Raw genomic sequence first — 25377 nt, 5'->3', positions numbered from 1 at the left:
AAGAGAATGAGATCCACTTTCATGAACTGGTTTTGATCATGATTGAGCCAGACGACTTGTACTGATTAGCAAGCTTTACTTGGAGTTTAACTCAACTCTTATCCATTTTTTTTTTTAAAAGGCAAAATAAAATTTCCTTCCCTTGCTTTTATTTATTCTCTTTGGTGTTAGAGTACTCTAAGGAGGGTTGGGAACTTGGGACCCCTCCCCTTTTTTTGTATTCATCTAAAGTTAAAGGTAAAAAAGAGTATAATTTAACATTGGTGTTATGTTAAGTCACCAACCAATATTTTCATACAAGAAAATTAGTAGAATAGAATTGGTAGGGGCGGCGCGCACGTGTACTTTTTTGTGTTAGTGTTCGCAATAAAAAATACAATGCAAAATACTTTTTTTTGTGTTAGTATGTATAATAGAAAGTGTCGATATAATTTTCATTAATAAAATATTTTGATAAATTAAAATTTTAGAACTTTTACTTGACTTTTTTATTAATTATTTACGGGTTGATTAAAACTCTTAGGCCATTGCCAATCACTTGGAAAAGATGACCTCCCCTTTCATCTCCTTTTTTCATCATTATACCAAGGAAGAGAACAAGGGAGGGAAGAAAGAAACAAAGCGCTCAAGCTCCATCTTGCACCGGAGAAAAAAAAACAAGAACTAGACTGATAAAAGAAGATGTAAACAAAGAAAGGGAAGAAAATCGAAAGAAAGCGAAAGGAGAGAGACAATAAGAAAATATATTTAAAAAAAAAAAAAAAAAAACAAGGAATGGGGAGACCTCCATGGACGAAAGCTAAAAGGAATGAGGGAGCAGAAAAATCCTTGGTCAGGAGAATTAAGAAAACGAAACTCAGAGAATTCACGGGAAGAAAAGAATAAAGAAAAAGATAGGGATGACGGTACTTTTCAATGTAGTCTAGTGAAATGGAAGAAAGATTGGTCGCATCTTCTTTATCTAGAAAAAAAAAATATTAGAAATAAAAGAAGTAATTACGGTTTCCCCCACCAACGATGGTAAGGAAGATCTCAACACACTCTCTAAAAGATTAGAACTGCTTTGGGGTGGCATAATTTTTTTTGTTTTTGAATGTTGACCACACACGTGTGCTACACCCTTTCCTCCAGTGAGACTTAATACCAAAACTTCACACTGAACACTAGCACGACCCTAGTGAATTCAAAAAATATATTGCTTATATTGCTTGCTCTAGTGAATTCAAAGAAGCACGTCCGACAAGCACCCACAAGGAAACTCACACAAACCAATTTCCCTAAGAAATTAGGATCTTCACTTTCAGTGTAACTTTTATTTGACATCAATAGAGCACTTTTCCCTTCATAGGTCTATCATAGGTGAAAAATTGCGTTATTACCAACATAATCCAAATGGAGTCTGTCTAGTGGAAGTCTGACCAGTTCAAAATATCCTTGGAATCACTTATCTTCATTTTCCAAACTAAAAGTAATTGAGTCCAAGAAATGAGTTTAGCAGATGAATTTCATAATACATTTTGGTAAACCAACAGGGCAGTTCGACCACTTTTCACAATGTCAGACCCAAAGAAATAAGAATTTATAACTTGGCAAATTACATTTAGTTGATTACAATGTCCATGGAAAACAATTTGAATGTCTTAGTTAGCAGCTGAGAGTTCATTGAGGTTCATAAAAGATTATAATAATGAAAAGAAGCTAGCTGACGAATGACTATCACTTCAAGAAAAAAATAGTTCACCTGTCCCAAGTGATTGACTTTCTTAATAGGTATCACTCTCTTAAAACTATCAAAACTTCATGTAGTGACTGAAGATCACTATTGTGCCCCACACTGCACACTACTCGGCCACTTCCTTCCTATGAAGGGTGCTAACATGCAAGACCTCCTGTGGATGGCTCTACTCGCCCTTAATTCCTGATTGATTTTAATTTTCTCCCTTTTTAGATCACCACTTTTAGCACAGATTAGTAGTTTTCTTCATACTTTATTTTGCTTTGTAAAACATGACAGTCAAGAAGAAGACCTTTGTTACCAAAAAGTGTAACTGGACTTTTTGCATAATATAATAAACAACCGATGATAAGCTTCATGATTTACAGATCTATGGATAAATATTCTTACGATAAAAGTCACAGCACAGCGAATTTACACTAGAAACCCCAACAACTATAAGTGCAAAATCATAAAAAATGTTCTCTTAAATGTTATCGGTAAAGAATATATCAAAGAGAACTTCATAGGCAGACAAACTATAACCAACCATTAAATGTAACAGCTTGATGTGGCTTTTCATAGCATCATCACCAAAGCAGCCAATCACTGGCCAGCAGAATAGAAGGAAATAACTTAAAGTACACCCTGTCTCAGGCTAGATAATAGATAGTAAAAGTATCAAAGGTGTAGACTAGGAGATGCTTACAGACAAACAAAAGTAAAAGAAGGATTTTCAGCACACACCTCAACAAATCGCTTTCCAGTTTCCTTCCTCTGCCGATGAAGTCTTCAGCAACATTTGCAAAAAAACTTTCACCTAAACTTCCTGATTCCTTCAGCTTTTCAGATGTCCTGCATCATTTCCAAAAACTCAAGTTAAAGCTGGAAATCAATGGGTATGATAATGCTTCTATTGCAATCAGGTAGGAGCAGTACTGACGTGCTCTCATGGTTAGAATTTAAACAAGAATCACTTCCTCAGGAATATACAATACTGCATGCATCTCCTACGGCTAGTCCAGCAGCAAAGAATGTCACACTCTCATATTCTGATGTTGCATCTGCAGATAACATTGCTGCTGGTAAGGCGCGAAGTAGTTGCTGCACCAGCTGTGGGTTCAAAATAAGCCTCCTCCTAGGACGAGGTATAGTCCCTCTTCAAACATTTCTCCTTCATCTTCCAACAGCAATAGGAAACAAGAAGTGAAGCTCTTCCAAAGTCCATAACATGCAAAACAGTACTTGCACTATTAAATCAATATCCTTTCAACCTTCTCAGCCCGTTGATTCGTAGCTTGTGCCCAATCCAATTCTGCTTCACTGCAAAAACAAAGAGTTATATAATTTACAAACCAATTCCACAGTAGAACAGTCAATCACTTCCTCACAAAAGATCCTTGGAAACCCAACAGTAACTTGCTTTATAGGAAAGCAAGCATCTAGCTTCCAACAACACCACCCCACAGGAAGGAGAAGTCTAACAAATAACTGCCTTGACTGTGATTAACCCAATTATCTATCAGATGCTAAAAAACCAGAAACCCAATGATTCCAGAGAACGGGAATAGCAATAACGATTCTACAACAAGTTTTTATGCAATTAAGCCAATTCTTTATTACCACCTGATGGTTTGAAGCCTCTGGAATCGGTTTGTTACTTCTTTGTGCCATGTCAGAAGCTCTGATATGGAGTTTTTGCGCTTTTTTGGTCTCACAATAGTCAAGCTATGGTCAACAACTGGAGGACCTAAGGAAGAAGGCAAATGCTCACTTGCTGATACTGCAGTCCATCCAGCATTTGCTTGATCAGCTACTACAGAATATGACGTCGGAGGCAAGCTCTCTGGAGCCTCTCCAAAAAAAAATTGTTGAGCAGCCATTTTAGCATTTCTCCTTGAACTGTCAAGCCCATCATACATACCAAGGATCTGGCCATTTTTATAGGTTCCATATTGCTTAAACCAGGAAGGAGCCATCTGTGGATTAACAGAAGCCTGGATTCCAGTTCCTCAAAAAGCTGCTACACCGAGATGACCAGTATAGTCTTGCATTGAAAAGCCTCCAACCGGAGGCTGAGAAGAAGTATTAGCACTTTTATCTTCCTTTACCTCCGATGCAAAGCAGAGCATTTTTGAATCAGACGAGCTATCGTTGTCCATAGCATCTCTACCACTTGTCCCATACCCATAGATAAAATGCTGACCTGTTTTACCAATAGATTGTTGAGTATCAAGACCAGAATCGGTCACTTTAAGTCTTTTGACACCTTTCCTATTTGGATCAGCCTCTGCTTCCCTCATCACTTGCATTGGGTGCAGTAAACAGTAATATTGATGTGGAAGACTTGAGGGGCGTAGAGAACGGCAAAAAGCTTCCATATCAATATTGGAAGGGGAGGTAACGGGAGGGGGAACTGTTTGGGATGGTTCCTGCTGATGCGAATGGAAAACTGATGAGAGAGAACGGGTAAGTTCTGACTGTTGCTGTCCACCAGCTGTTTGTTGGCTTAGGTCAGCTCTCTCAGAATGAGAGGTGCTAACTTTACCTGCTTGTTGCTCTTCCCCACAAGGTGACAACTGTGAGTTGACAGAACATGCACCAAATTGTGATGACGCATTTTCACCTTTCTTGACACTCCAATCATCTTTCTTTGCTGTAGCCCATGGTGTTCCTTCCAAACTGTTTTCTAATGGATGCATAGATTGGAAAAGATTGGGAGGAGCCTTTTGCTGTGGGCCTAGACGTTGCAGAGATGGAACACTGGTCCATACATTATGTAACGTCTTTGAGAAACCACCAACTTGCTGTGTGACAGTGGATTCTCGTTGGCCTGAACTTCTTATAAAAGTAGTATTAGCATTCAAATGATGGGACCGAGCAACATCAATCAGGTAAGGCCTAGAAGCAAGATTAAGAGGACCACGAAGAGATTCCCGAGCAGACTGACCAGCTGAAGCTCCATCATGAGAATTACGGGTACCTCCAAATCTGGAAACGAGTTTACTTTGTGAATTGAAATCAGACTGATTCCCAAATGGAAGCTTTGATGATTGATCCATCCCTACTTGCTTGGCACCACTAGAAACTTGTTGCTGTGGCTGATGACACGGAAAAGCAATGGGTGATGAAGTGGATCCACCCTGCATGGTTGAACGTGCGGCTTCATTGCCTGTTCGTGCTGGAATATTGGGTCTGATATGGTTACTGTGTTCCCAATGCTCCGGTTGTGTCATTTCCATAACAAAGCCTGAGTAGTGCCAGAAGGTGTCCGCGCCTTTGTCCCCAGAATCCAGATCAATCTGGCCTCAATTCAGTTCATTAACTCTTTGCCTGCTTGCCGTTGGCTGTCGTTGAGATGGGGGCCCCAGCCGTAAACTAAAACCTTGAGAGATAGCTGATTGATTACCAAGAATATGAGATGCAGACGCATCAGAACCAACTGATTCAGGTGTATCTGAGGACGTCAGATGAGCCAAAATGTGCTGCATTGTTCTCCCATGACTTGACCACCTTATGAAGAAGCTCAAGCATGTTTTGGCTGCAAAGTTCAACTTTTGATACAGTACCGAATAATAAACACTCTCTATGAAATCAATTGAATGCCAGATTCTGTTCTATTATTTTCTAGGAAAATGAACCCATGGAATGTAACTAATAAAAAGGTATCACATTTGCCCACAAAATAAAAGAAGGTGAGACACTGGCACCTTGTTTGGACGGTCCTGTTTGGGGCATACAAACCAGCTGAACTATCAAAGGAAGTAGATGTTCTAGACTCAAAGCCAGAATGAACATCTCTGGAAACCGGCTCCACTGCTTTTGAGTTCCTCTGCAGATACAACATACATGTACTGAGAAGGAAGAAGAAAAGAAAAATTAAGGAGAAAAAAAAAACTAAAAGATTAACTGTCTCATTCACCTTCTCCATGTCAGCACCACTGTTTAGAACAACCTGACCAGAGAATTTTGATTGCCCAAGATAACCTTGCTCCTGACCTATCGTTCCTTGACTAGCTTGCTGCAGCAAGCCCTGCGAATTTGAAAATTGTCTTGTGCTTTCATCAGATTCAATTGCCACATTTCCCATTGGATGGTACTGAAACTTACGGTATACAGGAGCTTTTCGACCAACCTGACCGGAAGATTTTTGGTTCCCACTAGCTGAAGGACGGAAATCACTTGCATTTAACCAGGCATTCTCTTTCAGACCAACCCCTGTGACAGTATTTCGGCCAGGACGACCAGAGATAAAGCTATCACTTGAGATCACCTTCTGAAGACAATTGTCCTGTTTCTTATCAAATTCACCTGACACTCTATCAGAATTACCTGAGGATAATTCCTGAACTTGTTGGGCCTTTGTCTGAGGTTGATATTTTCCTAAATTTTCATTTCCTTTATAAGTCAAAGAAGAATCAACAATGCGTTTTTCAAAATCAAGTTGTTGATTATTTAGGAATTGTTGATTAATACCCTGACTGGCCTTTGAAACACCTGAACCAGTTACAACATTAAGGTTATTCACAAATGAAGGGACTCAGATCTAACCATCGTCCCTGTTGAGGTGATCTCTGAAGGGACTTAGGTAAGGTCTCAGATCTTACCCTTTCACTTGGCTCAAATGCAAATTTGGTACTTGACAGTTGAAAGCCATCAGGACTAGCAGTGGAATCCTCAAATGAAAGAAGAGGTTTTGATGTCAATGAAGAGGAATTTTGCAAATTGTTGTCCACTGTCGATGTATGATTCCCCAGTGAAAGATCTGTTTTCTTAAAACTCAAACCACTCCAATCATCCGGTTTACCTGTGTCACTACTGGAAGCTTCTGCTACAGTTGACTGCATAAGAGCACTCCAACTACCACTCTCAATAGATGGAAAAACATTCAAGTAATCATTACCCTCCAACTAGGTTCCGTGCAAAACTCCACTTGTACTACCACCATTATTCCCACCAAAAGCACCCCATATGCCATCTGAACTAAACAAGATCTTCTCATCTTTAGGATCTAGACTAACAGCTCCCAGAGAGGGAACAACCTGTGTGGAAAATTTTTGCTCCACGGTTCCAGCCCAACCAATATGATCCTACCTTCCATGAAATTCTTGTGTTGAAGAGTTCCTTGCAAGAGAATTAACTTGATGAAAATTGCCAGAAATAACACCATTGCCAAAGGTATCCACAGGAACTTGGCCAAACAATTTTTTTCCCTGAAAACCTTGTTTTGATGCTAAACTACCATCCTGTAAGCGAACCTGATATGCAAATACATTAGATTGATCACTCTCGAAAGAATTAAAAGCAGCAGAGTGCATCATCTGTTTCTCTACTTGCTCCCCCCTTTTCTGTTCAACAGATCTGACCCATCTTGAGAAATCCCTTGAATATAAGGAAAATGATTCAAAGAACCACTTCTTGCACTTGCTACAGGAGCTCCATAAAGAGATTGGTCAACTTGTTGCTACGGAACGATGTCCATTGAACGTAAAGCCCGACTCCGGTCCTAATGAAACATAAGCCCATTGGGAAACACTTGCACTGTAGGAGATGGACCACCCCGATGGACCCAGTTCATGCTAGCACCAAACAGTGATTATCTCAGTTGGCCATGTATAATTAGATGAATTGTGTATATTTACTGCACCATTCGTAAAACCAGGTAACTGATCCCCAGTCGAATGTCTAGTGATTGCAGACAACTGAGTCACGACATTTTGTTGTCTCGCTTCCTGCTCTAGTTGTTGAAGTTGTTGTTGCCTCTAAAGCTCTTGAAATTGCTTGTACATAAGTTGTCGTTGCCATAACTGCATATCATTCATTCCTGACTGTTGTCGTGATGGATGTTGTGGCATACCAGACTGTTGGCCCCTCATGAGCTGCAGTCTACTATAAAAGAAGTCAAATTTAACAGAAGCTTCAACAATGTCAAATCTTTCAGAATTTCTTGTAGCAGCCAAGCGCTGTTCATGTGCATTCCCTTGTTGTAGTTCAAGAATAGATAAGCTTATTGAAGTTAAATTAAGCCATTCAGGTATTGTTTCTTCCCCCTGAAACTCTGTCTGATTGGGCCTTGACGGAAGACACTGAGAACTACGCAGGTAGCCATTGAAACTCTGTTGCTCATTTTTTGTTTGACTCTTAACAAACTCTTGCCTCAGTTGCAACTGTGCAATGTCATCACCAAGTGGCAACCCTGAAGACTGCCAACCATTTCCTCTCTCAGAATCTCCTAAAACCAGTGCATCACACAATTTGTTAAGAAAAATTAAAAAAAATATATCACATTTAAAAAGACGATAACTAGACCTTGACAATAACAAATTAGGACATAGAGCATTACAAAAACCTTGACTATCATATACCTGATGCATGAAGATTGTAGTTCTTTGTCGAAGAATTCAGAGCAGCTCCATTTTGTCTATGCACCCGAGGATTGTTGTTAAAAACAGGCCAATTCCCACTCGGAACTTTTGATTGATGCTGACCCTAGATCGTATTGTCTTGCTCAAAAAAAAACTAATAGAGTAGAATTGGTAGGGGTGGTGCAAAAGTGTACTTTTTGTGTTAGTGTTCGCAATAAAAAATACAGTGTAAAGTATTTTTTTTTTGTTAGTATGTATAATAGAAAGTGCCGATATAATTTTTATTAATAAAATATTAAGAAATTTTTAAATTTTGTAACTTTTACTGACCTTTTTATTAATTATTTATGGGTCGATTAAAGCTCATAAGCCATTGCCAATCACTTGGACAAGATGACCTCCCCTTTCCTCTCCTTACAATGCTTCTCCCTTTTCATCATTGTACCGAGGAAGAGAACAAGGGAGGGAAGAAAGAAACATAGCGCTCAAGCTCCATCTCGCACCGGGAAAAAAAAAACCAAGAACTAGACAAAAAAGAAGAAGTAAACGAAGAAAGGGAAGAAAATCGAGAAAAAGCGAATGGAGAGAGACAATAAGAAAATATATTATATAAAAAAATAGGGAAAGGGGAGACCTCAATGGACAAAAGCTAAAAGGAATGAGGGAGCAGAAAAATCCTTGGTCAAGAGAATTAAGAAAACGAAACTCAGAGAACTCAAAGGAAGAAAAGAATAAAGAAAAAGATGGGATGATGGTAATTTCCAATGTAGTCCAGTGAAATGGTAGAAAAAAGAAAAATAAGTAATTACGGTTTCCCCCACAAACGATGGTAAGGAAGATCTCAACACCTCTCTCCGACACACTCTCAAAAAGATTAGAACTGCTTTGGGCTAGCATAATTTTAGCCATCGAGCCATCACAAGAGAGAGATAGAGAGGATTGGTCTTTTCATCTTCCTCAAGAAAGACAGAAGAATTGGAAGAAATACCTTGAGGAAGAGAACGGAGAGAAGATAAAAGAAAAGAAACATTAGACGCTAGAGAGTACAGCACAGGAGTTCTGCATTTGGTGAGAAAAAAAGACGAGACATATGAAAATTAGAACAAGAAAAAGAAAAGAAGTGTGGAAGAAATTAAGATCAAGAGAAAAAGAAAGAATAGAGAGACATAGAAGAGGCGAGAAGAATTAAAAAAGAGACGCATAGAGAGAAGTCAATAGCAGTTCTGGCCTTTTTGGACAAGGAGGCTGATTTAATGGTTTTTTTAAACTCAAGCTTTAATGGTTTTGAAAACTGGTTTTCCATTTTAAGCACTGAACCACAGTGATTAAAAAGGTTTAAAAATGCATGTTCTGGCATCATAATACTAAATCGCAAGAATGAATCCATACTCGAAGTAAAGAGCTTAATATGAATAAAAATCGCCTTCATTCCCATTAACAAAGAAGAATTCCATTAATTTTGACTTTACAACAGTAACAAAGCTTGTGCCAATAAGTTTTTTGAGTTGGGAGTTGATTCTGAGAAACAGGACAGCCACCCAGAAAAGCTGTATACGATGGGTCACACATGGAATCACACCCCTGAACAAGTTTGGGCACTCCTTTCTGCACCAGAAACAGTAAAACAAAAGAAGAAGACGAGCAACACAAAAAAAAAAAAAAGGGGAGCATTAACTATTGCATTTTCATAAAGAGAAAACAATGAAGAATCAGTTTTGTTGTTGAACACCTTAGGATTTTTTTTCTCAATGAATGCTGACCTCATATCCCAATGATAATTAAACCAATACCTGTATTTAATTGAATGTGTATACACAACAAAAACAAAAACCACCAACCAGCCAAGTCATGGTAACATGCTTATCAGAACTACTCCATATTAGCTAACCAACTTATCACTTATCCCTGAGAACAACAAAGATTCCTCCTATCTTAAACTATCTCATCACAACCTTCCGACCACTATACCTTATGACCATTACTCCTTTCTCTCCTATTTACAGAACAGCACTCTGAATCAAGTAATGTCAGGGATTTTAATTTCCTTACGACAATATCCTCATTTTCCTTTAAAAACAAAAATAAACTCTTCAAAATGCTCTTAAATTTTAGTCCCTTTTGTCCATTGTCATGCATTCAAGTGATACAATTTATGACTAGCAGCGAACAAGAATATAAAAACAACAAGTTTGAACAGAAGCTTGTCATAATCCAAATAAGAATTTAGAAACAACAAGTTTGAACAGAAGCTTGACAGATCCAAATAAGAATCTAGAAACAACAAGTTTGAACAGAAGCTTGACAGAATCCACTATAAGTACATGGATTTAAGTTTGATGTGTATGACCCAGACATGGAGTAGGAGAGATGGAAGACAGCGTGTAAAGAACCAAAGAGTTTAAAAATAAGTCCCCCCCCCTAATTATCCTGAATGACCATCCTGCAAAGCAAAGAACACTTCCACTAGGGAAAATAGACAATGATGCTTTTACTAACAATAGAAGAAACAAGTAAGAACGTTGCCTCTTTCTGCAACAAAGCTTCCTTTTAACTTGTCATCGAGTCAGTGACAACAATAAACAATGTGTTACCAGGGGCAAATTTGTTGCTACCAATACCCCTTACAATAACAACCCAACAACTTTTTTTTTTTTTTTTTGAACGTTGATCACACTCATATGCTACACCCTTTCCTCCAGTGAGACTTAATACAAAACCTCACACAAAACACCCCCCACACCCCGATGTAGCCATTAAGCCAAAGGCCCAATCTGACAACACTACAACTTTTTCCAAAGAAAATACACCTGAAACAATGTAAGGTTAAAGAGCATCATTAGTGCCTCTCAAAGCCAGCTACTTTTGTTTGCAGCTTGATTATTTTATGTTGTCCCTCTTTTATGCAATAAATTATCTCCCCATCATAAAACATATAAATATAACTTCAACAAAAATCAGGCTTGGCCATTGACAGTGATGATCATGAGTCTGTACCTTTGAAAAACAACTATAAAGAAAAAACAATTTTTTTTCTTCAATATTTAGATTCCACTAGCAATGAGTAAAATGTTCTCCGCAAACTGCTGGAGTTGAACAAACAGGAAAGGGTTATCCTAGTTTGGCCGTAGAATGAATAGCTTCAATTAGCAGAGGCAGTACTCGAAACTTCCACAGTGTCTGTGAGTTGATAATTTAAGAATTCAGTGCCAGATTTTTAATAATACTATGTATCCAATTTAAGTTTAAACTTCAGACCTTTGCCGAGAAAAAAATGAGAATAGCAATCTCCAGAGATTGATGAGTCATACAACTTTTTTTTTTTTTTTTAATGACATTTTCAAAAACACATTGCCTCACCCATCTCTGTTTAAGGTAACCAGTTAACCCCTTGGTCTAATGCTTCATATTCTTATTTGCGTTCAAAATATATATTTATACATATTTTTCAAATAGCATTATGTTTGCAATAAGATCTAGATGCCACTACCACACTCAATGAAAGCAGCACCAACTGAACTAACGAATTGGAGTAAAAAAATTAAAAAAAAAATCTTCCGAATATAAACATCATGACCATCATTACTAACTCCTCATCACTAGATGGCAAACATAAAGAGAGAGCACAAGAACAATTTTATACGACATATTTCAAAATATCCACATCGGACATGGCTGACTACATCGAAATTACCATGCCAAGTCCATGATGATGCCACATTGGTTAAATGACAGAAAACCAATTAATTTCTCCATCAGAAATAAAACATACTGCAAAGTTAACTAGGCACAATTAGTATCTGAATGATGCACATATCACACATTTTAAAATGAAATTACATACTCATCTTTCACAATCACTATTTATCAAAACGATGGAAAGATACTGAATGATCAACTAAAAAAAATCAGGCATGATTTAACATGCAAGAGAAAAGGGTGGTACGAACCCCTGGCCATCCAATACAGAAGGGTGAAGCCCACATGTTGGTTGGATGATGAAAAAAAAAAATGTTTCCAAACAATGTAAGAATCTAAAAGCTTCATTACCTTTAGAAAGCTACGTACTCAAAAAATATATTGCTGATATTACTTGCTCTAGTGAATTCAAAGAAGCACATAACAAATGTTTTTCAAAGAATGTAAGAAACTAAAAGCTTCATTAACTTTAGAAAGCTATATGCTCAAAAAATATATTGCTTATATTGCTTGCTCTAGTGAATTCAAAGAAGCACATCCGGCACACACCCACAAGAAAACTCATATAGACCAATTTCCCTAAGAAATCAGGATCTTCACTTCACTTTCAATGCAGCTTTTATTTGACATCAATAGAGCACTTTTCCCTTAATAGGTCTATCATAGGTGAAAAATTGCATTATTACAAACAGAATCCAAGTGGAGTCTGTATAGTGGACGTCTAACCAATTCAAAATATCCTTGGAATTACTTATCTTCATTTTCCAAATTGAAAGGAATTGGTCCAAGAAACGAGTTCAACAGATGAATTTCATGATACATTTTGGTGAACCTGCAGGGCAGTTCGACCACTTTTCACAATGCAAGACCCAGAAATAAGAACTATAAATTGGCAAAATTGCATTACGATGTCCATGGATAACAATCTGAATGTTTTAATTAACAGTTGAGAGTTAATTGATGTTCTTTAGGTAACTTATCTCACGTTCAAGTTCAAACAAGATTATGATAATGAAAAGAAGCTGGCTGACACATGACTATCACTTCAAGAAAAAAATAGTTCACCTTTCCCAAGTGATTGACTTTCTTAATAGGAATCACTCTCTTAAAACTATCAAAACATCATGTAGTGAGTGAAGGTCACTACTATGGCCCACATTGCACTCTGCTCGGCCACTTCCTTCCTATGAAGGCTGCTAACATGCACGACTTCATGGGGATGGCTTTGCTCGCCCCTAATTCTTGATTGATTTTAATTTTCTCCCTTTTTTTATCTCCTTTTTAGCACAGATTAGTAGCTTGCTTCGTATTTTCTTTTTCTTTATAAAACATGTCAGTCAAGAAGAAGACCCTTGTTACCAGAAAGTGTAAATGAACTGTTTGCATATAATAACAAACAACCGATGATAAGTCAATTGAAGCTAAAAGTGCAACCATCTAAGTGTTGGTTCATGGCCCTCAAAAGACAAAAAAAAGAATTTATGTCCACCGAGTTTTGGCTACATGCCTCGACCATTATAGACCAAGAAAGAGAGCAAAAGACCAGAAAACATTGCAAAAGAAAAAAAGCTTTTAAAATATGGATTGACAAGAACAAAAAACCAAAACTGATAATGGAGAGAACATGATCCAATACCCTCACAGACTGGAGAACCATAGACAACTAAGTAGATAAATGGAAGCATGCGTGACGGACACTGCACAATGAGCTTTGAACCTAAGATCTCCCATTTATAAACACCTGACGCAAGCATTGAACCAATGCCAAAGACGATGAACTCCACATGAATGGAAATACATCTCATAGAAAAGAAAGAGCAAAAAAATGGCCAGAAGATGTTTTTACACATAAAAAAGAAATTAAATTAAAAGCAGATTTACTACTATAGCATTCACCAAGTAGATTTCTAAAATTCTAATAGTTACTACTGACAGAATGTTATTTGTTCCTTTTTTCTTTTGAATGGTCTGAATGATATCATAACATAGTAAAGGGGATGTAGACAGTTGCACCAGATTGTATAAGAAGATTATATTATGATAGTTAAAAATTTCAAACTTCAGAAAAGAAACAGGGCACCATAAACGTGCCATCAGAAAAGAGGCCATGAAATTGTGATAATAAAATTCCAATTTCAATGTAAAGTAATCATATGGGAAACAAAAGGCGATTCTCATGAAAAATACTTGTTCTGAAAAAATATGTCTAGTAATTCATACATACCGCACATGAGCATGTGGAACAGGCCCAAACATTTCAACTCTATCATGTAAAGAGTCTTTCTCCCTCATCTCTTCCAACCGTTCGCGTTTTGGTCCGTCTCCTCCAATGATGAAGCGGACCTTTCACCAACATTTTTCCCCATTAGAGAGAGAGAGAGAGAGAGAGACTAAAAGAAAGCTGATAGTAAACAGCCTATAAAATTCTACCTAGTAGATGGTTTCTTTATCAATTATATTGGCCCAATTTCATTTTGAAGCCATAACAAATACACATGTAGGAAAAGAACTACTCAGATATCTCGAGGCATAGTCTACTTACTGGTATAAAAGACCCAGGAACCGCCATTAAAAAATCTGATAGGTCAACGTAACCTCCAAAAGGATTATTGGCAATAAAGTTCCATTTAACAGTAACACTTGAAGCACCACTTTAGAGATCACATAATTCACGCAAGAAAACAATAACCAAATTCTGGAATGAACCAAATCATAACAGTGGCATATGGTTCCATTCTGAAGATAGATCAGCTGGTGCGGGCACCATGAAGTCGTAATCCCAAAGCTGATCAGCAAAGTGATCATCAGAGGGCTCATAATTCTCGATAACAACAGATGATTCTTGCATCTTTCCTGAGCAATTTGCCGTATCCGTTGGCGAGTCTTTAGATAAATACGATGCAGTCGTAGCGCTGCTCACGATGTCATCATGGGAGGAAGTCTGTCTTGGCTCCGAAGGAGTGATCAAAGCCGGACCATCAAGCTGTTGCGATGTTCCAATGCCATGCACTGTGTCCAAATCAGTTGCACTATGTTTCCCTTTCCCACAGTGGGAACGAATTCTGCATAAGGCCCAGGAATTGAAGTGCGTCTGTTGCCAATAAATAAAAGGATGATCAGTACTTAAAAAGAGAATTATACATAGAAGCCAAATAGGTAACCCAGAATTGAAGGAGAAAAGATGATGCATGCGTATCTTAATTCTTAAACCTAAACCAAGGTAAGCCAAAATTAAACGAGAAAACAAAATCAGGGCGACCTATAAGTTAAAATCCAAAGCTACCTTGCTGGGTCCGTCATGAAAATGTTGTTCGTCGGAGACGTATTCGTGCATTATCCAATCGGTCTTCTTGGCATTCTTGGGTTTAGAGTCTCCCTGCAGCTGGTGGAAGACGAGCGTCCTCTTGTTGCCGACTACTCGGCCCTGGTGAGTGATCTTTTCGAAGGAGCCACTGGCCTTCCAGTAACCATTGTCCGCCTTTCGATTCGGCCGTCTTCCGTTAGGATGCTTGGCCTCCCTCGGAGTGAAAAAATACCAAACCTTCTCCCTAGCAGGAGCGTATGTTTCTGTAAAATTATAGCACGAGTTAGGATAAGACGCACGGAAAACATAGATAGAGATGGGAGGAAGAAGAAAAAACATAGACGCATCGAACTTCATTATACAGAGATGGATGATCGCTGAACATAAACTTGAAGGCTTTGAAGAAGGCGAGAGTAGAGAGCTAAAAGGAAAAGAAAAATAAAAATAAAAACAGGGTACCTGTGAGCTTCTGGGGATGGAAGGCGTAAACGCTAGCACGGTGGATGGGAGAATCAGACACATTCTCGGATCGAAGCATCATCGACAAGAAATGGGTAACCAGTTCGACGTCAGTGGGGTTGAATCTGAAGCCCACTGGCACAGGAAAGGACATTGGCGGCAAACTAGATTCTGCTTCTGCTTTCCGTTTCGTTCCTCTCTCCATCTTCCAAAACGTGCCTAATCTCGGTGAATCAACAGTTTTTTATAGTTTACGGTTACGGTGAGTGAAGCTTAGCCATAACCAAATCAGAAAGCTTATCTTTGGTCTGAATTGAAGTTTTTATTTGAAAGATTCTGGAGGCAGTTAATTGATTTTATCGTTATTATTATAATTATAATAATACGATTACAATTATTTCTGATTATGCATCTTAAATATTTTTATTATTATTAACCATTGATACTTAGCTAGTAATCATTAATCATTAATAAATTATTTTCTTAAACCAATTATGTTTGAATGTAAAATCTTATTTATTTCTTATAACTCAGTTACTAATTACATAAACCCTAAATCCATTCAATTATTAAATCCATCAAGTCACCTAGGAACTCAATAACAAGAAAAAGATAAGAAGAGAGAGAAATTAAGATTAAGAAAAATGGAAAGAAAACAGAGAAATGGAAGAGTAAAAAATAACTAAAAAAGAGGCGCATTGAGAGAAGAACTCAATAACAGTTTTGGCCTTTCTGGAGGAGGCTGAAGGCTGATTTAATGGTTTTTCAAACAAAAGCTTAATGGTTTGAAAACTGATTTTCCATTTTAATCACTAAAAATGGTTTAAAAATTCATGTTCTGTCATTAGAATACTAAATCGCCACAGTGAATCCATACTCAAAGTTAAGAGTTTAATATGAATAAAAATTGCCTTCATTCCCATTAAAAAAGAAGAATTACACTAATTCTGACTTTACAATAGTAACAAAGCTTACGCCATTAAGTTTTTTGAGGTGGGAGTTGATTCTAAGATACAGGACAGCGACCCAGAAAAACTGCATATGATGAATCACACCCGTGAACAAGTTTGGGCACTCCTTTCTCTCCCTTCCCCTCCTACAAAAACGAGAGGGAACCCAAATCTCCTTTGTTTCCATAAAATATACACAGCCACCCGAATTGAATATCCTGACTGACGTACTCCTAGATTCTTCTGCTCATCTACCTTCTCTTTTTCCTTACCATTTTCGTTTCGTTTGGGGAGTGAGAGCCCAGAATCCAGTAGTTTATAATGATATATAGAAGATAGAGAGGAATGCATGGGAAACTTGATGGCAGAAGCGAATAAATCAAATTAATTAATGACTAAAGTGAGAGACAGAGCACTCCTTCCGGAAGATTTCTAGGGGTAGGCATTGCAATTGCAGTCACATATCTCTGTGGAAGTGGTCTCCGGACTGCAGCTTCCATGGATGATGAACTCTCAACACCATCTGCATTTCCCCGCCCAAGGTATCTGGCAAAGCGATTGATTATAGAAAACCTCTCTAAATCCTGGCATTCAACTCTTAAGTCCAAAATAGATGATCTTCTGTCCAGTCTGCACCAGCAACAAAAGGTATTTTAGATAAAACAACTCAAGATTCAAGATTGTTTGCTTAAATCCACAACAGTAAAGAAAAAGAAGAAGAGAAGATGACCAGCAACACAGAAAAAAAAAACAGAGAACAATAACTATTGCATTATCATAAAAGAAAACAATGAAGAATCAGCTTTGCTGTTGAACATCTTAGGATTTTTTTTCTCATTGAATGCTGGCCCCTTATCCTAGTGATAATTGAACCCAATACCTGTACTTGTTTGAATGTGTATAGACAACAAAAACAAAAACATGTTTATCAGAACTACTCCATATTAGCTAACCACCTTATCACTTATCCCTGAGAACAACAAAGATTCCTCCTATCTTAAACTATCTCATCACAACTTTCAGACCACTACACCTTATGACCATTACTCCTTTCTCTCCTATTAACACAACTGCACTCTGCATCAAGTAATGTCAGGGATTTTAATTTCCTTATGACAATATCCTCATTTTCCTTTAAAAACAAAAATAAACTCATCAAAATGCTCTGAAGTTTTAGTCACTTTTGTCCATTATCATGCATTCAAGTCAAACAATTTATGACTAGCAAGGAACAAGAATCTAAAAACAACAAGTTTAAACAGAAGTTAGTCATAATCCAAATAAGAATTTAGAAACAAGAAGTTTGAACAGAAGCTTGACAGATCCAAATAAGAATCTAGAAACAATAAGTTTGAACAGAAGCTTGACAGAATCTACTATAAGTACATGGATTCAAGTTTGATGTGTATAAGTCAAACATGGAGTAAGAGAGATGGAAGACAGCATGTAACAAACCAAAGACTAAAAAACTAAGTCCCACCGAATATTCCTGAATGACCATCCTTCAAAGCAAAAAACACTTCACTAGGGAAAATAGATTACCCTGGACAGTGATGCTTTTACTAACAATAGAAGAAACAAGTAAGAACGTTGCCTCTTTCTGCAACAAGTTTACTTTTAACTTGTCATCGAGTCAATGACACACATATACTACACCCTTTCCTCCAGTGAGACTTAATACAAAACCTCACACTAAACACCTCTCACCCCCCATGTAGCCATTAAACCAAAGGCCCAATCTGACAACACTGCAACTTTTTCCAAAGAAAATACACCTGAAACAATGTAAGGTTAAAGAGCATCATTAGTGCCTCTCCGAGCCCTAGGTTATGGATCATTAGGGCAATGAATCATTTAATCAGACGCATGAGACCTATGTCGAACCTTTTTTCTGCAAAAAACAACAAGAACAAAGACATCAAGGTTTGCAGAAAGGCTTGGCAACAAGCTGATGAATTCCTTAGCTAGGGAAGGTGTGAGACTGCAACATCTTGTTATTGAGCTTCAAATCCACTTCCTCCTAGTTTTTTCTAGTGTTGTATTTCTGTTTGCTGCCTTCAGGCCAACTACTTTTGTTTATAGCTTGATCATTTTATGTTGTCCCTCTTTTATGCAACAAATTATCTTACCATCATAAAACATATAAATATAACTTCAACAAAAATCAGGCTTGGCCATTGACAGTGATGATCCTGAGTCTGTACCTTTGAAATGCAATAATAAAAAAAAAAAAATCTTCAATATTTAGATTCCACTAACAATGAGAGGAAGTCTGTGTTGGCTCCGAATAACTGATCAAAGCCAGACCATCAAGCTGTTGCGATGTTCCAATGCCATGCGCTGTGTCTGAATCAGTTGCACTATGTTTCTCTTTCCCGCGTTGGGAATGAATTCTGCATAAGGCCCAGGAATTGAAGTGCGTCTGTTGCCATTGAAGTGCGTCTGTTGCCAATAAAGAAAACGATGATCAGTACTTAAAAAGCGAAATATACATAGAAGCCAAATAGAATTGAAGGAGAAAAGATGATGCATGTGTATCTTACTTCTTAAACCTAAACCAAGGTAACCCAGAATTAAACGAGAAAACAAAATCAGGGCGACCTAAAGTTAAAATCCAAAGCTACCTTGCTGGGTCCGTCATGAAAATGTTTTTTTTTTAAATGATGCCGCCGTCATGAAAATGTTGTTCGTCGGAGACTAGCCCAAGAATGCCAAGAAGACCGATTGGATCATGAAAATGTTGTTCGTCGGAGACGTATTCGTGCATGATCCAATTAGTCTTAGTGGCATTCTTGGGTTTAGAGTTTCCCTGCAGCTGGTGGAAGACGAGCGTCCTCTTGTGGCCGACTACTCGGCCCTGGTGAGTGATCTTTTCGAAGGAGCCACTGGCCTTCCAGTAACCATTGTCCGCCTTTCGATTCGGCCGTCTTCCGTTAGGATGCTTGGCCTCCCTCGGAGTGAAAAAATACCAAACCTTCTCCCTAGCAGGAGCGTATGTTTCTGGCCGACGCACGGAAAACATAGATAGAGATGGGAGGAAGAAGAAAAAACCCTATACAGAGATGGCTTTGAGAAGGCGTGTTTTTGGATAAACTAACGCGTTTCCTTACCGTGGTTTATGGGTGCTGGGGTTAGTTTACGGTTAGCCATAACCAAATCAGAAAGCGTATCTTTGGTCTTAATTGATGTTTATATTTGTTTGGATATTTAAAAGATTCTGGAGGTAAAAATATTTGTTTTTACGGTGAGAATCATTTTATCCTTATTATTATTATTATTATTATTATTATTATTATTATTATATAATACGATTACAATTATTTCTAATTATGCATCTTAAATATTTTTATTATTATTAACCATTGATACTTAGCTAGTAATCATTAATCATTAATAAATTATTTTCTTAAACCAATTATGTTTGAATGTAAAATCTTATTTATTTCTTATAACTCAGCTACTAACTACATAAACCCTAAATCCATTCACTATTACTAAACCCTTATATGTCAATAAGTAATTAATATTACGTAATTACTATAATGAATGAATGAATAATTTTACCAAAGTTAATAATTAAACAATAAATACTTGATCAATTGTTTAATTTAACAATATTTTAATTGTCACTCTTAAATCACTAATTTAATATTGTTATAAAAATAATTAGTACAATAAATACATATAATATTTTAGTAAAATCATAAGATAATTTTTATGTAGTATAAATTAATGAATTATTTCCAAAAAATTAAAAATCGTTAGTTGAATTAATGATAAAAATTAGAATAATTAAAAAAATATATATGATCAATTACTTGCTTTAACAATATTTTAATTACCACTCTTAAATCAATAATTTTATACAGTAATAAAATTAATAAATATAATTAATTAATTAATATAGTATCTCCAAAAAAAAATTAGTTTAATTAATTTCAAAAAACAGAATAATTAGTATAATAAATACATATAATATTTTAGTAAAATCATAAGATAATTTTTATGTAGTATAAATTAATGAATTATTTCCAAAAAATTAAAAATCGTTAGTTGAATTAATGATAAAAATTAGAATAATTAAAAAAATATATATGATCAATTACTTGCTTTAACAATATTTTAATTACCACTCTTAAATCAATAATTTTATACAGTAATAAAATTAATAAATATAATTAATTAATTAATATAGTATCTCCAAAAAAAAATTAGTTTAATTAATTTCAAAAAACAGAATAATTAGTATAATAAATACATATAATATTTTAGTAAAATCATAAGATAATTTTTATGTAGTATAAATTAATGAATTATTTCCAAAAAATTAAAAATCGTTAGTTGAATTAATGATAAAAATTAGAATAATTAAAAAAATATATATGATCAATTACTTGCTTTAACAATATTTTAATTACCACTCTTAAATCAATAATTTTATACAGTAATAAAATTAATAAATATAATTAATTAATTAATATAGTATCTCCAAAAAAAAATTAGTTTAATTAATTTCAAAAAACAGAATAATTAGTATAATAAATACATATAATATTTTAGTAAAAGCATAAGATAATTTTTATGTAGTATAAATTAATAAATTATTTCCTCAAAATTAAAAATCGTTAGTTTAATTAATGATAAAAATTAGAATAATTAAACAAAAATACATGATCAATTACTTACTTTAACAATATTTTAATTACCACTCTTAAATCAATAATTTAATACAGTAATAAAATTAATAAATATAATTAATTAATTAATATAATATCACCACAAAATTAATCATCAATAGTTTATTTACTGATAAAAATTGAATAATAAAAAAAAATACTTGATCAATTGCTTACTTTAACAATATTTTAATTACAACTTTTAAATGGTTAATTTCATTTTGTAAAAAAAGAGAGAATATTATAAATAAATATAATATAATATTCTATTAATAACTTCAGATAGATTGTACGTAGTATAAATTAATAATATATTTCCACAAAAAATAAAATTATTAGCTTAATTAATGGTAAAAATAGAATAATTAAACAAAAATGCTCGATAATGAACCGAATTAATAATGAGCGAGAGCGAGAGGGAGATGGAAGACCGAGAGCGCCGAGATGAGAATGGGATCCACTTTTGCGAGCTGGTTTCGATCATGATTGAGCTTGACGACTTGTACCGATTATCAAGCTTAACTTGGAGCTCAACTCAACTCTTATCCATTTTTTTTTTTTACAAAGGCAAAAGAAATTTTCCTTCCCTCGCTTTAATTTCATTTCATTGGTGTTGGAGTACTCTAAGGAGGGTTGGGAACTTGGGATCCCTCCCTTTTATTGTATTCATCTAAAGTTAAAAGGTGAAAAAGAGTACAATTTAACTTTTGTTAGGTTAAGTTTCCAACTAATATTTTCATACAAGAAAATTAGTAGAATAGAATTGGTAGGGGCGGCGCGCACGTGTACTTTTCTGTGTTAGTGTTCGCAATAAAAAATACAATGCAAAATACTTTTTTTTGTGTTAGTATGTATAATAGAAAGTGCCGATATAATTTTCATTAATAAAATATTTTGATAAATTAAAATTTTAGAACTTTTACTTGACTTTTTTATTAATTATTTACGGGTCGATTAAAACTCTTAGGCCATTGCCAATCACTTGGACAAGATGACTTCCCCTTTCATCTCTTTTTTTCATCATTATACCAAGGAAGAGAATAAGGGAGGGAAGAAAGAAACAAAGCGCTCAAGCTCCATCTTGCACTGGAGAAGAAAAAAACAAGAACTAGACTGAAAAAAGAAGATGTAAACAAAGAAAGGGAAGAAAATCGAAAGAAAGCGAAAGGAGAGAGACAATAAGAAAATATATTATAAAAAAAAAAAAAAAACAAGGAATGGGGAGACCTCCATGGACGAAAGCTAAAAGGAATGAGGGAGCAGAAAAATCCTTGGTCAGGAGAATTAAGAAAACGAAACTCAGAGAATTCACAGGAAGAAAAGAATAAAGAAAAAGATAGGGATGACGGTACTTTTCAATGTAGTCTAGTGAAATGGAAGAAAGATTGGTCGCATCTTCTTTATCTAGAAAAAAAATATTAGAAATAAAAGAAGTAATTACGGTTTCCCCCACCAACGATGGTAAGGAAGATCTCAACACACTCTCTAAAAGATTAGAACTGCTTTGGGGTGGCATAATTTTTTTTGTTTTTGAATGTTGACCACACACGTATGCTACACCCTTTCCTCCAGTGAGACTTAATACCAAAACATCACACTGAACACTAGCACGACCCTAGTGAATTCAAAAAATATATTGCTTATATTGCTTGCTCTAGTGAATTCAATGAAGCACATCCGACAAGCACCCACAAGGAAACTCACACAGACCAATTTCGCTAAGAAATTAGGATCTTCACTTTCAGTGTAACTTTTATTTGACATCAATAGAGCACTTTTCCCTTCATAGGTCTATCATAGGTGAAAAATTGCGTTATTACCAACATAATCCAAATGGAGTCTGTCTAGTGGAAGTCTGACCAGTTCAAAATATCATTGGAATCACTTATCTTCATTTTCCAAACTAAAAGTAATTGAGTCCAAGAAATGAGTTTAGCAGATGAATTTCATAATACATTTTGGTAAACCAACAGGGCAGTTCGACCACTTTTCACAATGTCAGACCCAAAGAAATAAGAATTTATAACTTGGCAAATTACATTTAGTTGATTACGATGGCCATGGAAAACAATCTGAATGTCTTAGTTAGCAGTTGAGAGTTCATTGAGGCTCATAAAAGATTATGATAATGAAAAGAAGCTAGCTGACACATGACTATAACTTCAAGAAAAAAATAATTCACCTGTCCCAAGTGATTGACTTTTTTAATAGGAATCACTCTCTTAAAACTATCAAAACTTCAAGTAGTGACTGAAGATCACTACTGTGCCCCACATTGCACTCTGCACGGCCACTTCCTTCCTATGAAGGGTGCTAACATGCAAGACCTCCTGTGGATGGCTCTGCTCGCCCTTAATTCCCGATTGATTTTAATTTTCTCCCTTTTTAGATCACCACTTTTAGCACAGATTAGTAATTTTCTTCATACTTTATTTTGCTTTATAAAACATGATAGTCAAGAAGAAGATCTTTGTTACCAAAAAGTGTAACTGGACTGTTGGCATAATATAATAAACAACTGATGATAAGCTTCATGATTTATAGATCTATGGATAAATATTCTTTTTCCTTGGACATAACGATAAAAGTCACAGCACATCGAACTTACACTAGAAACCCCAACAACTATAAGCGCAAAATCATAAAAAATGTTCTCTTAAATGTTATCGGTAAATAAAATATCAAAGAGAATTTCATGGGCAGACAAACTATAACCAGCCATTAAATGTAACAGCTTGATGTGGCTTTTCATAGCATCGTCACCAAAGCAGCCAATCACTGGCCAGCAGAATAGAAGGAAATAACCTGAAGTACACCCAGTCTCAGGCTAGATAATAGATGGTAAAAGTATCAAAGGTGTAGACTAGGAGATGCTTACAGACAAACAAAAGTAAAAGAAGGATTTTCAGCACACACCTCAACAAATCGCTTTCCAGTTTCCTTGCTCTGCCGATGAAGTCTTCAGCAACATTTGCAAAAAAACTTTCACCTAGACTTCCTGATTCCTTCTGCTTTTCAGATGTCCTGCATCATTTCCAAAAACTCAAGTTAAAGCTGGAAATCAATGTGTATGATAATGCTTCTATTGCAATCAGGTAGGAGCAGTACTGACGTGCCCTCATGGTTAGAATTTAAACAAGAATCACTTCCTCAGGAATATACAATACAGCATGCATCTCCTACGGCTAGTCTAGCAGCAAAGAATGTCACAGTCTCATATTCTGATGTTGCATCTGCAGATAACATTGCTGCTGGTAAGGCGCGAAGTAGTTGCTGCACCAGCTGTGGGTTCAAAATAAGCCTCCTCCTAGGACGAGGTATGTATAGTCCCTCTTCAAACATTTATGCTTCATCTTCCAACAGCAATAGGAAAAAAGAAGTGAAGCTCTTACAGAGTCCATAACATACAAAACAGTACTTGCACTATTAAATCAATATCCTTTCAACCTTCTCAGCCCGTCGATTCGTAGCTTGTGCCCAATCCAATTCTGCTTCACTGCAAAAACAAAGAGTTATATAATTTACAAACCAATTCCACAGTAGAACAGTCAATCACTTGCTCACAAAAGATCCTTGGAAACCCAACAGTAACTTGCTTTATAGGAAAGCAAGCATCTAGCTTCCAACAACACCACCCCACAGGAAGGAGAAGTCTAACAAATAACTCCCTTGACTGTGATTAACCCAATTATCTATCAGATGCTAAAAAACCAGAAACCCAATGATTCCAGAGAACGGGAATAGCAATAATGATTCAACAACAAGTTTTTATGCAATTAAGCCAATTCTTTATTACCACCTGATGGTTTGAAGCCTCTGGGATCGGTTTGTTACTTCTTAGTGCCATGTCAGAAGTTCTGATATGGAGTTTTTGCGCTTTTTTGGTCTCACAATAGCCAAGCTATGGTCAACAACTGGAGGACCTAAGGAAGAAGGCAAATGCTCACTTGCTGATACTGCAGTCCATCCAGCATTTGCTTGATCAGCTACTACAGAATATGAGGTCGGAGGCAAGCTCTCCGGAGCCTCTCCAAAAAAAATTTGTTGAGCAGCCATTTTAGCATTCCTCCTTCAACTGTCCAGCCCATCGTACATACCAAGGATCTGCCCATTTTCATAGCTTCCATATTGCTTAAACCAGGAAGGAGCCATCTGTGGATTAACAGGAGCCTGGATTCCAGTTCCTCGAAAAGCTGCTACACCGAGATGACCA

The 25377-nt window shown here is 36.2% G+C and overlaps 3 protein-coding genes across 9 annotated transcripts; all 3 read right to left on the bottom strand.

The window, feature by feature from the left end:
• Positions 1-2103: 2103 nt before the first annotated feature.
• Positions 2104-8254, bottom strand: LOC137952292 (uncharacterized). Of its 5 annotated transcripts, none has more exons than XM_068799418.1 (6): positions 8080-8254; positions 5637-7946; positions 3341-5546; positions 2658-3037; positions 2462-2569; positions 2104-2323 (listed from the first exon to the last, which is right to left on the bottom strand). In XM_068799418.1, exon 3 carries the CDS (start codon positions 4954-4956, stop codon positions 3727-3729), a length of 1230 nt encoding a protein of 409 aa, XP_068655519.1. In that variant the 5' UTR covers positions 4957-5546; positions 5637-7946; positions 8080-8254; the 3' UTR covers positions 2104-2323; positions 2462-2569; positions 2658-3037; positions 3341-3726. The 5 variants fall into 5 exon arrangements, with proteins under 5 accessions (XP_068655519.1, XP_068655514.1, XP_068655515.1 ...); XM_068799413.1 differs by having other exon boundaries at positions 2104-2569; positions 3341-5255; positions 5425-5546; XM_068799414.1 differs by having other exon boundaries at positions 2104-2569; positions 2658-3029.
• Positions 8255-9692: 1438 nt separating this feature from the next.
• On the bottom strand, positions 9693-15730 carry LOC137952293 (NAC transcription factor 32-like). 3 transcript variants are annotated; one of them, XM_068799419.1, is made up of 5 exons: positions 15539-15730; positions 15059-15342; positions 14318-14866; positions 14000-14118; positions 9693-12607 (listed from the first exon to the last, which is right to left on the bottom strand). In XM_068799419.1, exons 1-3 carry the CDS (start codon positions 15690-15692, stop codon positions 14486-14488), a joined length of 819 nt encoding a protein of 272 aa, XP_068655520.1. In that variant the 5' UTR covers positions 15693-15730; the 3' UTR covers positions 9693-12607; positions 14000-14118; positions 14318-14485. The 3 variants fall into 3 exon arrangements, with proteins under 3 accessions (XP_068655520.1, XP_068655521.1, XP_068655522.1); XM_068799420.1 differs by having other exon boundaries at positions 9693-11847; XM_068799421.1 differs by having other exon boundaries at positions 9693-10886.
• A 705-nt stretch (positions 15731-16435) lies between these two features.
• On the bottom strand, positions 16436-25220 carry LOC137952294 (uncharacterized). The gene is made up of 4 exons (XM_068799422.1): positions 25112-25220; positions 24612-24660; positions 24081-24188; positions 16436-17118 (listed from the first exon to the last, which is right to left on the bottom strand). Exons 1-4 carry the CDS (start codon positions 25218-25220, stop codon positions 16884-16886), a joined length of 501 nt encoding a protein of 166 aa, XP_068655523.1. The 3' UTR covers positions 16436-16883.
• Positions 25221-25377: the final 157 nt, after the last annotated feature.

The sequence above is a fragment of the Aristolochia californica genome, unplaced genomic scaffold (assembly GCF_029961685.1).
Source record: "Aristolochia californica isolate CCGP_79_NKW_82.1479 unplaced genomic scaffold, dmAriCali1.0.hap1 SCAF_15, whole genome shotgun sequence".
NCBI lineage: Eukaryota > Viridiplantae > Streptophyta > Magnoliopsida > Piperales > Aristolochiaceae > Aristolochia > Aristolochia californica.
Note: the sequence above shows the minus strand (reverse complement) of the source record. Positions and strands in the feature narration are given on the sequence as shown.

What these genes read in the sequence shown, in the direction of transcription:
- LOC137952293 (XM_068799419.1), bottom strand. Translation starts at nt 15,692, where the DNA reads ATGTCCTTTCCTGTGCCAGTGGGCTTCAGATTCAACCCCACTGACGTC. An exon ending in CCATCCCCAGAAGCTCACAG is followed by an intron (nt 15,343 to 15,538) that starts GTACCCTGTTTT and finishes ATAATTTTACAG; the next exon opens with AAACATACGCTCCTGCTAGG. An exon ending in TTCATGACGGACCCAGCAAG is followed by an intron (nt 14,867 to 15,058) that starts GTAGCTTTGGAT and finishes TATTGGCAACAG; the next exon opens with ACGCACTTCAATTCCTGGGC.
- LOC137952294 (XM_068799422.1), bottom strand. Translation starts at nt 25,220, where the DNA reads ATGGCTGCTCAACAAATTTTTTTTGGAGAGGCTCCGGAGAGCTTGCCT. An exon ending in ATGGACTGCAGTATCAGCAA is followed by an intron (nt 24,661 to 25,111) that starts GTGAGCATTTGC and finishes TTGTTTTTGCAG; the next exon opens with TGAAGCAGAATTGGATTGGG. An exon ending in CTGGAAAGCGATTTGTTGAG is followed by an intron (nt 17,119 to 24,080) that starts GTGTGTGCTGAA and finishes TTGCTGGTGCAG; the next exon opens with ACTGGACAGAAGATCATCTA.
- LOC137952292 (XM_068799418.1), bottom strand. Translation starts at nt 4,956, where the DNA reads ATGGAAATGACACAACCGGAGCATTGGGAACACAGTAACCATATCAGA.